The following is a 19,240-nucleotide window of genomic DNA, read 5'->3' on the forward strand; positions in this document are numbered from 1 at the left end:
TTTGTCTGACAACTCATTTTTATTAGAATTGGTCCCTGTGTGCACATTTAAGTGACATTAATTACTCTATACATCTCTGTCATTTCAGTAATTGTCAAACAATCTGTGTTGTTATATCACTACAGTGTTACTTAATATACCTCCAGAGATGTGAACTTATACAGTTAAGCAGAACTGTCTGTATGCATTTATTTCATTGTAGGAAACACTTTAACATATTTTAATAGGCTATGCGTCATTTGCATTTGATGTTTCAGCTGGACAACGTTTGGCTGAGGTTAAGGAGAACAATGTCAGTCTAGAAGATGGAGCAGTCAGATGGACAAAATGTGTCTTAAAGCCAGGGCCACAGACATGATTGTGGAAAAACCACTGATCATTGATTTTGTCTTTAACAGTGTAGAACAAAAATACAAACATTATATTTGTGACTAATTACTAAGTTTCAAACCTTCTATGTTTGAATAAAAAGAAATATTTTTGACTTCTAAGTTTCTTCAAAAATTAAACAAAAATGGCAAATATTGCTTTTCCAGTTATAGAATTAAGACTGTCAGAGTTATAAGAACAGAACATACACCACACAGAATAATTTATTTTCCATCCAAGAACTCTTCATCAGAGGGGACAGAAAGTTATAAAATGTCATGTTAATAGAGAATCAAAATGGCTGATTAGCACAGTGACTTCAGTTGCTTCTCTTTTAGTATTTCACCATAATGACCCTGCATAGGAAATTTCAAAAATACACAACAATAATTCTGGTCAGTGATCACTGGTGCATAAGAGTAGGAGAACTACTGTTGTTTAATCTTCAAATCAGTTACCTGTTAAACTGTTTCATCCAGTGATATTCTGGGCGCTAGGAGCTTAGAGAAGCATTATTGCTACCAACAACAGACCCTAAAGAATAGAATAGAATAGAATAGAATAGAATAGAAAATTACACTCCAGCTTGTACATCTGTCTAACATTTGTTAATATCCCCTCATACAACAACATACAACTGTGAATGTGAGACAGAGCAAGAGGAATTATATGCTATTTTTCCTCTGTTTTTAGAAGTTGTTTTCTGATTGGAACATTCTGTCATTTTCGCTGTAAATTAACATCACAACACTACACTTGTCTGATGGATACCTTGAGGTGTGTCATCTAGATGATCTGGCTGGTCTGGTACATCAGATGGGTTTTCTGTTAAGAGACAAGTTACAGTTCTCTATAACCCAACAGAGTTCATACAACCTTATCCTACTTATAATACTGCTCTGTATGTATGTCTGTATGTATGTATGTATGTATGTATGTATGTATGTATATTCCATATTTTACATATATTGAGGCTTACCCTCAGCATCATTCTGTACTGTGTCATCTTCATCCATATCTGTATCATTATCTTCATCTAAAAATGATTTGTCAGTTACACAAACCTGGTAAACTACTGAAAGCTTCAGTTTGCCTTTTCAGTAAATCGCATACCCTCTATATCATTAACATAATTTTGTCCCTCTCACAGTAAAGACCAAAATTGCATTTTTACCTACAGGTCCTGAATCCCACCTGTGTTTTTAAGCCATACTCTCTGCTATTATATTTCGCTGAACACTACTGTGAAATCAACCCAACAGTTTATTGTAAATCACCATAAACAGCATTTTTACATACCAGTTGTGTCTACATCGGTGTCTTCATCAGTGTTGTCTTCTATAATGGCATTAAGAACAAGGTTTCAACACCTACAATATACTTAGCCAAAGAGATCCAAAGAGCTGGAAAGACTGTTGTGTATTTAAGAGCTTATCTATTAAATAGTTACCCTGGGATTTCGACTCTGTTGCATCTCTTGAGTCATCGTTGTCATTCTCATCTAGGAAGATAAAAAAGATCATTTTCAAATCAACTTATTCAGGTGTAGTGAAAAAGTTTTGCTGTTCTGTTCATGTGTGTGTCTCACCACTGGAGTCACCCTGAGAGTCTTCAGCTGTTTCAAGTGATGTTGCCTCTGGACAATATATGAGCACAGAATACCAGTCATTAAGACAGTGAGTTAGTATTTATAGTAGCAACACTGGACATGAATATTCTACTTACCAGGCGTCTCTATCTCTGAACTACTGGCACTGACATCTGAAACTGTACAGGAAAAATATTACTGCGATTTTCTTTGCATTTATCTACAAAATAATACACCGTGTGCAAAATAGTATCACTAAGAATTGAAAATGCACCTTCTCCGTCAGTCTCAGTGCTGTCCTTGTCAGCATGGTCTGTGCTGTCTGAGCTGTCTTTATCAGTGGACTCAGTGCTGCTCATCTCTCTGTCCTGGCTATCCTCTTTACTTGAGGAGTCCAAGATAAATGAGCCTGGCTGAGATTCCCTCACAGATTCTTCAGACTTGCTCTTTGTCTCTTGGTCAGTGTCCTTTTCCTCCTCACCAGTCATTTCCTTCTCACTGCTTTTGTCAATGCTTGTGTCATCTGTGGTGTCCTTGTCACTATCTGCACTATCCTCCTCATCTTTTATGCCTTTGCTATCCACATCATTGTCTCCATCTCTGTCTCCATCACTGCCCCTATCATCTTTCTTACTGTCTCTATCACTGTCTTTTTCTTCATCTTTCTTACTGTCTCTATCACTGTCTTTTTCTTCATCTTTATCACTATCTCTATCACTGTCTTTTTCTTCATCTTTATCACTATCTCTATCACTGTCTTTTTCTTCATCTTTATCACTATCTCTATCACTGTCTTTTTCTTCATCTTTATCACTGTCTTTTTCTTCATCTTTATCACTGTCTCTATCACTGTCTTTATCCTCATCTTTATCACTATCCTCCCTATCACTGTCTCTATCTGCATCTTTATCACTATCTCTGTCATTGTCTCTATCTTTATCATTCTCTTTGTCGCTGTCTCTGTTGTTGACTTTGTCAGTCTTCTCAGTGCTGTCACTGATCTCTGTCATGTCTGAAGAACTTGCTGTGTCATGGTCAGTATCTTTGTCAGTGTAATCATGCTTGCTGGTCTTGTTCTTTCTTTCTGATGAATCTTTCTCATCAGTGTCTTCTGTGTCTCTAGTCACATCACCATCTCCATCAGTGTCCACAGCTTTGTTGGCAGCTTTGTCGTTGTCCTCCATCTCTGAGTTTTTGTCCACATCTTGTTCTTTACTGTCCTTGTATGTATCAGTGCTGGCATCTGACTTGTGCTTTTCAAATTCTGGAAACATAGAAATACATACATGATGTAAAGTGAACATTGGTTTAATACAGTTGCACATTTCAGGCAATTACTAATTACTTAATGTTTTGAGAGAAATTGTACATTTGAGTTATAATCATTTTTTTGCACAGTGTAAATGCACTTACTTTATATTCAGTACAGAAGAGCCACAGTGTTAACGCATGCACTATTTAGCTGGTCATTCATTTTTTTGGTTAAAAGCATCTCCCAAATAAATTAACTTACACTGCCAATCAAAAGTTTTTGAACATTGTATATTTTAGAATTTTTTTTAAACATACCTAATTTAAATATCCTAAGATGTGAAAACATAACCAAGAAATAAGTATAAGTGAATTCAGACATTTTTTTAAATTTATATTATTTTATTTCTTTGGAAAAATCAGAAAGGTCAAAATCTTTATCACTAATTTTTTCATTCTTTATCACTCTAAAAACTGTAGCACATTTTAGCATTTGTAGCACATTATATCTTTGTGTTTTACAGTTAATGCTAGCACTGTCTATGAGCCTTTTATCTATAGGCCGGAGTTTACCCTCTGACCGTGCCTGCATTTAATAAAGCATGCATTTAGAGTTACATTAGGATCTCAGACCGATCAGTTAAGAGGTTCTACAAAGATTTAGGTTTCTTTATATAATAGAAGCTCATACCCACAATATTTTCTTTGATCACACAAAAAGTGTTTTAAGAAGCTGAATTTATTCTCCTTTAAACAAGTGTGCAGAAGTAATTTAGGTTGTAAGATATAAAACCAACTAAACCTGTCATTTCCTAGACACCAAAAACAAATGAACAAACAGCACAATATCATGTTAAAATGTACAGTACTATTAAATACTATTGTTAGGGTGATTTGTGGCCAAGTCAAATGGCAATTTATAATTGAGATTTTAATATTCCTTGCTGCATCTCACTACTATGATACAACAGATACGACAATAAACCACTGCTTTGCAAATCTTTAACATAGAATGAATGCATTGTAATGTCAAATTTGATTCAGTAACATAATCTCAATTCTCTTTAAAGCCCTTCAGCCACTTCAAGTGGTGAATGGATTATTGTTTTAGTGATTCAAAAGCAGTTGTCAAACATTTCTTCCAAAGTTCACTGTTCAAAGAACATTGTTAAGGTCAGTTCAGTAGAGGTGTGCCAGCTGAGTGGATCGTTGCATTATATAAGTTGTTAGCAGGCATATTGAAGAAAAGTCATAAACCATGGATTATAAAGACATGAATTGTGTGATACATCATACCTTCAACTGTTACATTAATGTTGCATTATATGAATGAGAATACCTCGAGAATCCTTGTCTGGCTCATCACGTGACTCTGTCTCCTTACTGGAAGAGGTCTTATCTGAAACAGTTCATGGCATTAGGGTGTATCCACCTGAATGTTTGAATGGTCGACCTGTCTAATCTTAAATAATGGATTTATGCTAAATGCTCTCATAACAATATTTTTCCTTGATTCCTTGAAATTATTAACATGCAAAATTATTATAAGAGTTCAACACTCTCACTTTCCTGCTGTCTCATAAAGGTGTTTACATAAAAGAGTACAAAATTATCTTTCGTTCACACTAGAATTCTAAAATACAGTTTTGGAAAATAAAAGTGATCATTTGAAATTTGAAAAAAAAAAAAGACAATTAAGGTACAAAGTAATCTATGTTGCACATTTTTAAGAATACTACTTTTTTTGAAGCCTTTTTACTTTTAATGTAAATAACCTGTATACTCTTTGTAATATGGCTACATATTTTAAATGTTATGTCTAAAATATGTAGACCCCTAGATGCCTTTATTTCTTGTCATGCCTTTCTACACATATTCAAGAGCAAGGTATAAAGAAACACTTCGGTGGTGTCTTACCTGGAGAGTCTTTTTCATTTGATGATATGAGTGTTGAGTCAGTATCTGGAATAGTAAAATGTACAAATCTGTAATTTTTCATTCCTTTTATGATATAATCCTTATAATGTTCAGTTTTATTAGTTATTTATAATCTTACCAGCAGAATCTGTTTGTGTGTCTGTTACTTCCTTTGCGTCATCTGCAGAAATTATAAATAAATGATAAATCCATAAAGGAATAGGACTATTCCATGTGATATCAGATCTCTCTCTCTCTCTCTCTCTCTCTCTCTCAGTTTTTGTGCACTTTATTGGCATGACAAATAATTGTATATTTTATATATATACATATATATATGTAAAATTATAATTATAATTATAATTATAATAATATAAATACATTTGTATTGCCAAAGCAAGTAAAAAGGAAGGGTAGTGTAGAAACAGGAGAAATATAATAAAATAAAATACTAATAGATTAAACAAAATAAATAAATAAATAAATAAATAAATAAATAGTGCAAACAATAAACATATACATAAATTAAGGACAATATAAAGGCACTATATATATACACAAGGCAATATATACACTACACAATTATTAACAGTGGAATTATGGGACACCCATAATTCCATAATTCCAATATTTTCTGTTCTCTCTCTCTCTCTCTATCGCCTAGTTTCTTTTCTGTTGATGCTTGTTCGGCCATGTCTTCTATGGTTGAGGAAATTAAATGAATTCCATTAAATCATTATTACTTCTTCCTGTTTTTTTTTTTACTGTGACAGAATTTTATAGCTTTGCACTAACCTGAAGGATCTTTATTATTCTCTTCAGTTGGGTCTAATAATCAAAGCAAAAAAACAAATAATTAACAACTATTTCTGAACATGTGGAATTAATAAATCATATGTTACAGACATACGAGACAGAGTCCTGAACTCACCTGGCATGTCCGAGTCCTTCTTTTCTACTGCAGATTCAGAGGAATCTAAAGTAAAACAAAGGTTTTCATCACAGTGTCACACCCTACCCATAATTCCACTGTTAATAATTGTTTTGTGTTGGAATAAGTGCTAAAATATATACTGTTTTTAGAATGTTACTAATTCTAAAGTAATGGATGCTGTGGACTTATATACACAGTGATATATGAAAACTGTGCTTTTCCAAATGCTGCTATTTTCTTTCTTACCTATTGAATCTGGACCACTGGTGGTTTCATCCTGACTTGTGTCACCTGAAAAAAAAAGCAACATGGTATGTTCCAATGCACCTTTCACTGAAAGAATAGTTTTTGCTAGACAAGAAGTTTTAGTCACAAAACCATGAAATGCCAGTGATACCCTACAGTTAGTATCTTATGACATATTGTTGTCACTCTTCCAAAATATGAAAAATCAGTGGATATCAGTGGAAATATAATCAAACGACATCTTCACTGCAATGGGGAAGATTCATTATCTCATGTAGTTTTAGTGTCCAGTGTTGAATAGTAATTCATATATAATATTCCATATGTAATATTCCATATTATAAGCAGAGAGCCCAGCTTGCTGCAGTTAGGAGGGCGAGGGAAAGCCTTGAACTGCTTAACCTACAATGTGACATGTTGCATAACAACTTGCTGAAGAGATGTATGTTTAAGTATATGATTATTTTGTTTGACAAGTTTAACAAGTAGCCTAAATAATGGATCTTTTAAGTTCCCTAACCTAAACTGAGCACCACTTAAATAGTTCTTCACTTCTATCTATTCCTTGGGGTAATTTAAATAATGCAAGAATATAGGGTGTTAAGAAACATTTGACTGGCACAATAGTTTATTGCCTACATATCAAAAGATTTTAGTCTAATTATTTTATTGCGTTAATGCATGTAAAAAACAATTTTATGTTCAGTTTTGGTAATAAAATAAATAATCAATGATGTATGTGTTTATCTGTTTTTTTTTAATCAGCTCAGAGTTATTCTATGCAGAAGTATATAAAGGTTAGCTCAGGTGCAGTTCAAAAATAATTACAATTGATTACTTGTTTGTATGTAAAAAAAAAAGACTTTGTTACTGATTATGTCTTTAATCATGTGATTTGTAATCATGGTCAGATTGCAGTAATCTACTCAACACTTAGATTAACTCATTATACAGGACTGTTTTTAATAGAACACATTTTCCTATTATTATAGTGAGTATGAGTACTATCAATTCAAGTAGATTATACACTTTGCAAGTGTATATACATTTAATGTTATGGGTAAAGTTTCCCAAAAACACTGCAGCATAAATATTATTGTTAAATGGTAGAGTGAACATCATACTGAGCACTTGCTCTCTCAGTTACCATTATTTTAACTTTAGGGAAGCTGGCCCTTTGTTTTTTTGTTTGTGTGTTTATGCATGCTTTGGTTATTTTCTTCTCCCTGTGTTTCTGAGATCTTACCTGGCTTTTCGGTTGTATCTGCTGTGTCACTTGCTGTGCCTGAAATTGACGAGATACAGAGATATGGTTGTTTTGTTTTGTTGTTTTTTTTATAGCACATACTGCTGTCCTTCCTGTATCACTTCCTCGAATTGGGCATTTTTTCTAAGTTACTTATTTATCATTGGGGTTTTATTTCAAAACACATGTAAACTTTCACTCGAGTTATATGTGATCAACCAGACCTTCTGCTTTCTCTGCAGAGTCCTTTCCATCTGTAGTTCCTGCTAAGAGAACATATACTGAATCAAAAAATATCAGGTATCTATTTATCAGAAATATCACCAATTCAATCCAATTTTAAATGTGAAATATCAGATTTCTTTTACAGTCCAACATTGGTACAGTATTTCTTTAATGTCATTCAGGGACCAATGCTGAAAATTCAGATGTAAATCTCAAGTGTTTTTGTTCCTATGAGATGCGTCACTAACCTGAGTCTCCATTTAAAGGGCTATTAGTCGGGTGAACTGCGTTGTTAACACCTAAGAAAGAGAAACAATAGTACTATTGTTAAAGATTTAAGGTGTGGTTCACTAAAGTGTCAAAGTAACATGATTGCTTACTTTATGTTAATTAGATTGAGTATCTTTAGCGAGCTTGTATGCTCCCTTAGTCTTTAGCATCAGAAAATGCTGGTACTTTGATTTTTAACTTGAGTCTGGCTTTAAGAATCAGTGACTAGTTCTTGTGAATGTGTTTTGATGTCTATTATAGATCATTTAAATGTTCATTAGCAAAGTTTTCTTTAAGCTTGTAATTAGGTTTAACACCCACCAATCAGTAAGTCTAGCAGTGCCTGCGCTTTCTCTAAAAACAGAGAAACAGTAGAAATCTTAATTTTTGCATTGTGCTTTCTAGATCAAGTCAATATTTATTGAACACTTTGCAACAAGAGCTATTAATCATTAAGCCATTAATCATGTTTCTTTCATATAATTTGTGTATTGAATATATATCAACTGCAACTACACCATTACTAAAAATGTGAAAAACAGAATGTCCTTACCATCATTGTCTGTGCCATCTAGGGGATGAAAACCCAGGTAAATTAATATAAATGAGGTATCAGTTTCAATATCTATAAGGAACAGACTCCTATAGACAACTAGTTAACTCAACAGGCTCAAGTGAACAAAACGCCTTTGTGTGCTCCAGAGAAACATGGGCTCTGATTACATTCTCTTTGGGGGAAGCACCAAGTACCCCCCTGAAAGAGAGGAATTGTTACACATTTCAAATGCTACAGCGCTGCATTGTTAGCTGCTTCACTGAAACTATAGTCATGTAATAATGCACTGATGAAGGATGAAGTAGCATCGCTGACCAAAGCACTTTGTTAGCCCTGAAGCGGAATAGGTATTGTCAGATGCATAAATGTTTATTTAAGTATTTCCTTACCACTTATTGGTGCGGAAAGAGTGACAGCCACAAAAACAACAATCAGGAAAACAACCAGTGTCCTAAAAAAAAAAAGAAAAAAAAAGAAATTGAAATTAAAATTAAATGACAAATGATGAATGATGAGAATTTGAATACATCAAAATGTTTAAAACTGTCAATAAACTAAAAGATAAACTAAGTTTTGTTGAGATCTTGCTCAGCGTCCATGTTAATATCTTTCCTGTGATCTGTTTTTTCCACTATTTATTTACATCCATCTGTCTCATTATTACCTCACGTTCATCACATAAATTAATTTATGCATGCATTTTATTCAAAACTAGTTACAATTTTAGGTTAATCTATCTTATTATATATTGTGGGTAAAGAGTGGTCACAGCCCCAATTTAATACTAATGATACAGTCGCAATTACTGTATTACTAGTAACGAATTATCAGTATTCACACTTCTAAATGTAATTGCACTTAATAATTTATATAAGTAAAATTTGCACTTAATAATTTCATCCTCCCGTAGGTTTAACAGACAATTAATTAACAATAAGCAATAAATAACTTCAACAATATTATATGACACCAAATTTTAGCTGTTCGAGCACCTGTAGTATATAAAACAAATAAAACATGCGATAACTCAGCTTGCTGAATTTAGTCCCAAAGCAATACAAACTGCTTACTTACCGTGCCTGCATCGTGACAGGATGGCAGAGCAATGTAAAAGAGAGGGAGGGCAAGACAGGCTCAAGCTTCTCTGTGCTCTCCCGTAAATCTGAATCCTGGCTGGAGCATGCCGTGGAGCTTTTATACCCCTAGCCCTCCCCGAGCTAGAGGAGGCAGAGCCTGCAAGACAGAGGTGTCACACGGGAACGACTTGAGCTGCATTCATTAAAACAGGGTTAAGAGCCAGTGCTGTTGTTTGTGTTTCCAAACAGGTCTTGTAACTGGGCTAGCCTAGCTGTTCTGTGATTGCCATACCCCCAGCCCTAGTACCCCAATATCTTTTCCAGTGCATTTTTCCCCTCCCCCCGCAAACACACATCACCTCTTGGATCTCTGATACTGTTGATGATATCACATGTTGTTGTTTTTATTAGTTCTTGTTACCTTAGTGTTTTAGAAACTGCACAAAGAACTGTGGGCAACAAGTGTTCCTGCTTTTCTGTGTGAGATTAAGTGCTTGCCTTTTTGGCAGGGTTTCAGAATTGGCTGAGCTGGGCTGGGGACCATGAAGCATCTGGGAATGGGATAGCTGATCTGCTTTTGTGACCTTTGTGATCATCTGAAATGGGGAGCAGTCCTAAAATCTGTCTTCTGTGAATTCAGGCCTCAGGTATAACTGGTCCCTACCCTGTAACAGTAGCTATTTCAGAATCAGAACCACTTTATTCACCAAAAGTACACAGGAATATGGCAGCATACTTCTGTAAACATACAGACCTACAAAAGTGCTGACATGAAATAAAATACAATGAGCAATAAATACAGAAGTCCACATGTGATACAATAAACACAGTACACAAATGCACAATCTGGTGAAGGGGATATCAGTTGTGTTTGTTGAGAAGAGTGACTCTGTTGGGGAAAAAACTGTCCAGGTGTCATGTGGTGCTGGTTCTCATGGAGTGGTCCATTTCCTGAGGGATGTTTCTAAAACAAATAGTTCCTCGAGTGTGTGAGGTTCATATTGATGTTCTCAGATTTTGAGAAGCAAACTCACAACCTTCAGATTAAAAGGCTAATGCACTACCTACTGTGTTAATGATGCTGTTATTTTGGTAACACTTTACATTTCACTTCCATAACAGACACATGTTCTCAGTGGTTTTGTGAAATATATGCATCATACATAATCAAATGTTAAATACACTATGTTTGACCTCAATGTCAAAAATGTTAATGATAACAACGTAATGATAAATAATGAGTGGTATTAAAGTATGACGTGAGTTTCCACAGTAAACATTGTCAAAGTATCTTGACTTAGTGGAAGTATATGGCAAAATGGCAAGATTTAAACATATATACTTTTACAGGTTTAAGATATTCTTAGTTATTTTAGATTACTTCTTTCTTTTTTTGAACATTAGGATATGTTTGATCATTTTTCTGATTGGATTTAGTTTACAAATAATGTGCAGATAAGTAACATCAATAGGGCAAGAGCACACGCTATGTTTTATCACTACAATATTTATTTTGTTATGGTCTGACACAAGGTTTGTTAGATTGTAAAATAGTTGATAGTCATTTGGGCTTGTTGCAAGATTTGCCCTGATAACAGAAAAAGTGTATCTTGTTTTACAAACAAGTTTCTTTTGTCTCTCCAATCACAACTCAAAAACAGGTTTACTGGCAGCTTGCAGCACAGTGAGACAAAAGAAATTATAATTAAATCTAATGGCTCCTAAATTCTTAAGCTCAAAAATTATTGTAAAGCATTCAGGGAGAAATGCTGTAGTTCTTATTTGTTTGTTTACTTTAGCTTTAGATTTTCTTTATGCCTTTGACACTAGGAGGCGAAGGCATTATGTTTTTGGATTGCCTGTCCGTGCGTCTGTCTGAGACAATTGTTAGCGTGATATCTCAAGAACAAGTCGTTGAATGTTTGTAGGATTTATATGGAAATATTTTTGTAACCTGCAGATGAACTGATTTGATTTTGGAGGCGATCCATAAAGAGATGTTACTTACTCATTCATGCACATTAGTAAGGCAGGCATCCCTGTCGACACTGTTGGCAAAAGTTCTATTTGCTCATACATAAGTTCTACATACAGTGACATAAAGGTCTACTTTTATATAAACATAAATATACATTAATATTCACATAGTTCATTACAGTGAAGATAATATGAAAACTTGGGAAACTTGTTTAGGCAAATCACTGAGAAAATATGTACATTTGTATGCTAATGTGATTGAAAGCATGGAAGGTAAATGAAGATGTGCTGAAATGAAAGGGCAGTTTAAGCTATGAAAGTTTAAATACTTGGCTAGCTATTTGCCTCACTCTAAGACAAAGTAGCATTCTCAAGATTGAGGAAGAGGTTCTAGCTGCTTTTTGCTACATTAACAAGACAAAGTAGAAAAATATTTTTGGTCCATTAAAGCAACTAATAACATGATGCATGAAAGAAGCAAGTAAAAGTGGAAAATTGGCAATGATCCAGTTTGTCCATGTCCTTACAGCTTTAAAGTCAATGCTGATAGCCAATCTCTCTAACAGTCTCACAACACATATGAGAAGCTAAGTGAGAGTCTTACAACCTTTACTATGTTAGCAACTTTTGTTGCTTTTGTTGCGTTCGGGGGATTACCAGCTACCATCTACAAACACTGCCATTAACACATGTCCAGAATGACTGTAATTTAAGTATTACATCTGAAATCTGGGAGCTGTAATATGTGTGTAAAGTGTCACAATGATAAGGCCATAAATTTGTTCACTTATAGTGGGAATTTGCACTCAGATAAAGGTTTTCTGTTTTAAATATCAGCCTAAAAAGACCCCTGCACCTTCTCAATTCATTCCAAAACTCCTCAAGATCTTCTGACCAGTCATCCAAGACAAAAGTGAGATCAGCATGCTTGGGCAAATTACCTTATGACCATTTACACATCTTTTTAGGCTCTAAGAGTATGTAGGGACATTCCATAAAGAGACGTGTCCCCGTAAACATCACAGAGCAGGATGGGATATCACAGCTGGTCTTTCAGCCTACTACAGCTAAACGTATCATAGGCCTATGGAGATCACACTTCACAAAAAATGTGTATTATCCATATCCTGGCAAACTAAATTTAAATGAGCAATCTAGAATGACTGAATAGCACTACTGTCCCAGGATTAACTCTGATGCAGGTAACAAGGGTGTCTAGCTGGGGATTTAATGGAAGAAAATCTGACTCTAATTAATTTTTTTACTTTGGGCAAAACATTTTTTGACAAATAATATCATCATAATGCTTTCTTAATGGTGTGTTGTAGAATATGCTGCACTTCCCTGATGCCAGGGATGTCGACATTTCAAGCTTTCTGAAAGGTCCTGTCTCACATTCTCATGACATCTAAACAAACCAAATCATGAAAAGGCTTTGTGATAAAGCTGATATCACTTTTGTGATAAAGTGATAAAATGTTTTGACAACATATATCAAAAGATCACCAATAAAAACTTTATTCATACAAGAAGGTTACATGTATTGGCACCGTGCCCACTCACACATGCTCGGTTATGTTCAGCCGATGGTGAAGTCAACCAATTACGCTTTGATTTCCAATGGGTTGGAACATTTTTGGGGACAAAAAGGCCTTATGGAAGACCAAGACACATCACTAACTGTGAGCAAGAGTGCAGCTTATCCATTAACTAGCCTTTAAAAATGCAGTGATACATAAGCCACATTTGTGTTGAGAGCTATGTTGCTGCATGTGTGTTGAAACCATGAGATAATATGGCGAGAGTAGGTCAATGAATTTAATACAATAAAACAGAAATTAAATCTAATTAAGAATGACTGATCAGTGGCATTTTTACATAGACTCATCTGTGAGTTACACTGTGTTTTTTGCATACCATTATAGTCAAAAGTCCATATTGCTCCAGAAGACCCATGGCACGGAAACACTCTGCAAGCCAGAACCACTCTACAGTGCTTTTCTATTCACACTGGGTGCAACTCACAACTCACGAGGAAAAGAAGGAAGCTTTATTTCTTTTGTCTACAGTTTCCCATCATGGGTTAGAAAATATGATGTGCAAATGTCTGTATTTACTATCCAATGAAGTTGAATAAATCCTCACTCAGTAAAATCACTCAGTAAAAGTTTAGTAACTGAGTGAGATTTTCACTTCTGTGGTCAGTGACCGGCAGAACTTTCAAAAAGTTTAGAATCTGACCGCTGCCTGCTGCTGCAGTAGGTCTGCAAGTTTAAACACTGTATAACTCAAGTTGAAACATCAGCTGTAAACAAATGGAAATACAAATGGCCCATAAGCCTGGAGAAGCCAGTAAAAGTTTTCTTTTCTCTTGCACATGTAGTAAGATTATCACAGATTAGTATAATTTGGATATGGGATACTAAATAACTAATCATGACCAAAATTCTTGCTCAAGATTTAGCTACTTTATTCATGCTGATTTCGCTGTTTCAGATTCACAGTTTAATACATTTCTGCCAACTTTGTCTGTTTGAGGCCTCCTACAATCATTCTGTAGATGGCAATGCCTTCACACTGTATATCACAACTCCATTCTAACAAATAATGTCTATCCATAGACATAACTGCATAGAGGAGACTTATATCACCTGAATTGTAAGTTACTTGTTCAAGTTTTTTTTCCTTAGACTAGAGCACAAATCTAATTAATTCAAGGCCTCACACGTAAAGAATACAATGTGACAGGCTGTACTGAACCCTTTGGGGTTCAATAATGAAACCCTTTGGGATGTGCTGTTATTGGAAAAGGTTTCATTTCTCTTAAATCACAGCATTTTTCCAATTATTGCAATTATTATTGAATGACATGTCATGCTTTTTAACCATTTATAGTTTACTTATAGTATAGTATTACTGCCTCTCACTCTGCATTAACAATTCCTGTTGTAACCCTAATCACAATAAAGCGGTTACTGAAGATGAATGAATCTGCTATTCTGCCATCTGGGTGGTCAGGGATGATGGGAGTCTTCCACAAGTGTAAAATTCAGGTAGTTTTGATAAATATGCCACATATTAAAAAATTTGTTTGTGGAAAAGTGAGAATATAGTACAGAATGGTATTTCCCATATCACACCCTAAAGGCCAGAACACAAATCATGGAAATTCTTTATCTCTATACCACTACTTTTCACATTACAGTGGATATAAAAAGTCTACACATTATACCTCATTATACCTTATTATACCTCATCAAACCATAACACATTTTGCCACATCGCTTGGGGTGATTTAGTTGAGCTTGGATGGTTTTTTGTGAGAAAGCGCTTCTGTCTTGCCGCCCTAACCCACAGCCCAGACAGGAGAAGAATATGAGAGGTTATTGTAAGTTTTTTATTTTCCCTATTTTTCCCTAAAATGTTTCTGATTGTTTTTCACTTAATTTTTGTACGCTGTAATTTCACATTGAGGATGAGAAAAAGTTCTGACATGATTTATCTTGGTTTCATTTTTTTACATCATAAAAATCTGCCATTTTAACAGGAGTGTGTAGATTTTCTATATCCACTGTAAGTAATATACACAGTTATTCTTTGTAAATCACTCACAGCACCACTTTTTGTGCACAATATTTGTCCTATTGCATACATATATTAGCACTTTATTGAAGCAGGGCCAGAGTCTCCTATGATAACTACACTAACCGTCCACTTTATTAGGAACACCTGTACACCTGCACATTCATTCAGTTATCAGCTAATCACGTGGCAGCAGCGCAATGCATAAAATCAAGCAGATGCAGGTCAAGAGCTTCAGTTTATGTTCACATCAAACATCAGAATGAAGAAAAGGTGGGATCTCTGTGACTTTAACTGTGGCATGGATGTTGATACCAGCTGGTTTGAGTATTTCAGAAACTGCTGATCTCCTGGGATTTTCACACACAACAATCTCTAGAGTTTACACAGAAAGGTGCAAAAAAAAAAAACAAATAGAAAAACACATTGAGTGAACAACACTCTATGTGAACAACACTTTTCTGTGGGTGGAAACGTCTTGTTGATGAGAGAGAACACAGGAGAATGACCAGATTGGTTCAATCTGCCAGGAAGGAAATAGTAACTCAAATAATCACTCTTTACAACCGTGGTGAGCAGAAAAGCATCTCCACATGCACAAAACATCACTGGGAAGTTAAGGTAAGACCAGATCAGGTATTGTAGTTTTTATTATAATGTAGTTGCAATATATGTTTACCTGAGTGACTTCACTATACCCTTCACTTACCTGGACACAAACCTCACAGATTGTCAACATGCTTGGGATCTGCCATGTTGAATGATTATAGTAGGTCTGTAAGGAGATGTGTATCGTAGGAGATGTGTATCGTAGGAGATCTGTATCGTAGGAGATGTGTATCGTAGGAGATGTGTATCGTAGGAGATCTGTATCACTCTTGGGTGATACACGTCATGCCTGAATGTGGGGTCCGGTGGGAAATTCGAGCTTGGGAAAAAGGCTTGGCTGTTTCGAGCGCAACATACCCAAAACAGGACATGATAAGACTACAAACTTTAAAATATTGATTTTATCTATAATCCTAAATTCTGGTCATTTTCATGTGTTTTTTAAATACCATAAATTGTGCTTGACTGACTGACAGGCAAAATATTGTTATTACTAATGGAAACCATGTTTTTATTAAAACAGTTTGAACATAACAGTTACAATTGCAACGACTTTTAAAAGACCTCGCACCTAAAATTGGGCTGTGACCCTGAACAACCATTCCCATAGATAACTATTAAGGAGCCTTTGTACTAAAATAGGAAAACTTTTATTACCAGAAAAGTTAGGAATTAAAACAAAAAAATATTATTATTTCATTAGGTAAGGTAAGGAATGTCACAATTTCTGACACTAATTGACATTGAAATTATCTTCTGTATATCTCAGGGTGTTAATTATGATATTTAACAAAATTCATTGCAATGTTAAATTTTATTGCCAGTGATTTATATACATCTGAATGGCTGCAATTTTCATGAAGTGACCCATATCCTAACTTAATATACATATTAACCTTTTTATATATAAATACTCCAACATAATATGCATAAATATGACATTCATTAATTATTAGCATTGTCACTTTAAAGTCCACAGTTTTTTTTTTTTGTTTTTTTTTTTTTTGCTTATATCCCATACACACATTACGGTTCCATGACGTAGATTTAGTATCACATGGCCTCATTAAGTTGAAGTAGATTGATGTAAATGATGTAGATGTACTGATGCAGATTTAGTATCTTTAATATTTACACGATGTAGATTTAGTATATCATGACCACATTAAGTTGTGCATGAGTAACTATCAGCACAATAATAGGGCATGATGGATGAAGTGCCATTTCATGCGCTTCTGAATAAAGAAAGCATATTGTTAAATTAAACCAAACTCCTATTAGATATTTATTTCAATGCGTGACATCTTATATATGAAATGCATTAATATAATGATATATGACTCATTCATATACCGTTATATTAGTCTTTTTATTTTTCATTTTTAAATGGTCTCTTGCTTTTATGTTTACATTGCATTATATTTGGCAGCTAATTCAAAAATCCTATTTCCTTCTTCAATCCACATTTCCCAGCTTTGATTTTTTTGGTCTTAAAGTGTTTGTGTTTAAAGTCGCTTGTCTAGATGCTATTAAAAAACCTTGTCTCAAGAGTTCCCTCTCAAGAAGAATCTGACATGAACTATACAGAAGTGTTTTGCATGATGAGAGAGAGAGACAATATCTATAATAATAATAATAATAATAATAATAATGATAATGATAATGATAATAATAATATATATATACATAAATACATACATATACACATACATATAGGTGGGCACGGTGGCTCAGTGGTTAGCACTGTTGCCTTGTACCTCGGGTGCCATGGAGTTGGGTTTCTGCCTTCTCCCTGTTCTCCCCATGCTTTGGGGGTTTTCTGGTTTTCTCCTCCAGTTCCAAGACATGCATTGTAGGCTGACTGGCATTTCCAAATTGTCTGAAGTGTTTGTGTGATTGTGCCCTGCAATGGAGATAGCAATGTGCTTCCACTACATATACAGAAACAAAACAGCTTGATTATGGTTCATTAATTTGTTGAATATTTATTAAAACAAATGACCACATATGCAACATAATTAATTTTGGCCAATAAATATGACAATTATTATGAATAAATTAATTATTCATTTCATTCACCAGAGCTTATCCTTACAATTGTTATTCTGAGTGCATGTTTCCCAACTAAAAAGACTGCATGCAATAACTGCTACAGCAGGCTCTGGGAAGCATTTTATACATTTTGCAATGTGACATAAGAACAACCACTAAGGTCAGGTTTCACACATTTAGCAGATATGTTTTCCAGTGTAAATTGCTGACATACAGGGTTTTAGGGCATTCGGCATCAGTTTCCATTCTTATAAGAGCATGTGTTAAACAGCGACCACTGTTGTTTTACATGAAGAATTCTAACCAGCTTAACGTTTGTAGATAATAAGCAAAAACCATAGAATAAGAACAGTTATGAAAAATAATGGCTTAATATGTTAAACTAGCCTATCATAAATGATAACCAGATACATTTCAGTCAAACTGGATATCAAAATCCACAGAAAAGAACATTTAAACGTAATGAAAAGGTATAAACATATTCTTTCTTCTGCTTCAAAATCCTCAGAGCCTGCTTGTGTTCTGGGTTCTTTGGCTTAACTAATTTCTTACACAATAAGAGCCCAAACATGCCAACAGAAAGCCAGCTGGAGATTGGCTGGATGTAGAATAAGTTTGTTTAAGGAACCAAGGACCGAGCAACTGCACTTCTGTTCTATTGTATGAGCCAAAATTTACTGGACATCTTTGTGGAAGATGGGGCTGCCTTTCATTGAAAGTCTGGGCTTGTCAGCAAAAGCCCAGCTACTGACCTACAAATGGCATTGTTTTCCCTTATTTACCCAAGTAAGGAAACTCCAAGAAAGAAGAAATTTAACAGATTAAAAGACATTTATCAACTTTAATCACCTTCCTACAGCATTACTGTAGGAAGTAGGAAGGAAGTACTGTGTTCACTTTGTATTAATTCAGGAACCTATTACTATTCCAGTAAGATTCATACATAAGTAAAATTTGCTGATGAGTCATGATTAGTTGCTGATTAGTCATACATGGTTCTTTGTTTTTGTTTATTGCCTTTGTTCTGCCTTGGCGAAGTAAAATGTGTGTTTTGCATATGTTGTGTCAGCTTCTATTCTAACTACTCTTTTATAAGAGTCAATGGCAACCATGTTTGAAATGTAAGAATGCCTCTTGGCATGGTATAGCAAATAGGTTGTTTGTGCTGAGCTGTCAGACAAATCTGTCTCTCCATGACATCGACCTCTGTTTTGTGTGGGCAGAGTTACATAGTGGAAAACAGCTTTCCTGACCAAGGCAGTGCCTAACTATAAACATTATTTCACTTGACACAGCAAAAATAATAACTGTTGTAATTTAGGCTGAAGGAATATTAAATACT

The 19,240-nt window shown here is 34.7% G+C and overlaps 1 protein-coding gene across 11 annotated transcripts; it reads right to left on the reverse strand.

Annotated features, from left to right (window-relative positions):
* stm (starmaker) lies at positions 1 to 9,942 on the reverse strand. 11 transcript variants are annotated; one of them, XM_034298776.2, is made up of 22 exons: positions 9,677 to 9,941; positions 8,992 to 9,053; positions 8,600 to 8,617; positions 8,368 to 8,400; positions 8,025 to 8,075; positions 7,776 to 7,817; positions 7,552 to 7,590; positions 6,306 to 6,350; positions 6,057 to 6,101; positions 5,921 to 5,953; positions 5,265 to 5,306; positions 5,126 to 5,170; positions 4,548 to 4,607; positions 2,232 to 3,221; positions 2,095 to 2,136; positions 1,958 to 2,005; positions 1,820 to 1,870; positions 1,669 to 1,707; positions 1,349 to 1,405; positions 1,141 to 1,194; positions 828 to 903; positions 1 to 725 (listed from the first exon to the last, which is right to left on the reverse strand). In XM_034298776.2, exons 1-21 carry the CDS (start codon positions 9,685 to 9,687, stop codon positions 863 to 865), a joined length of 1,848 nt encoding a protein of 615 aa, XP_034154667.1. In that variant the 5' UTR covers positions 9,688 to 9,941; the 3' UTR covers positions 1 to 725; positions 828 to 862. The 11 variants fall into 11 exon arrangements, with proteins under 11 accessions (XP_034154667.1, XP_026785853.1, XP_034154672.1 ...); XM_026930052.3 differs by having other exon boundaries at positions 7,776 to 7,814; positions 9,677 to 9,940; XM_034298781.2 differs by lacking the exon at positions 5,921 to 5,953 and having other exon boundaries at positions 9,677 to 9,942.
* Positions 9,943 to 19,240: the final 9,298 nt, after the last annotated feature.

Source organism: Pangasianodon hypophthalmus, chromosome 23 (assembly GCF_027358585.1).
Source record: "Pangasianodon hypophthalmus isolate fPanHyp1 chromosome 23, fPanHyp1.pri, whole genome shotgun sequence".
Lineage (NCBI taxonomy): Eukaryota > Metazoa > Chordata > Actinopteri > Siluriformes > Pangasiidae > Pangasianodon > Pangasianodon hypophthalmus.

Coding starts and splice junctions, on each gene's coding strand:
- stm (XM_034298776.2), bottom strand. Junction 8,076..8,367: donor ACTGCTAGACTTACTGATTG/GTGGGTGTTAAA, acceptor TCTCTTTCTTAG/GTGTTAACAACGCAGTTCAC. Junction 1,871..1,957: donor CTCTCAGGGTGACTCCAGTG/GTGAGACACACA, acceptor TTATCTTCCTAG/ATGAGAATGACAACGATGAC.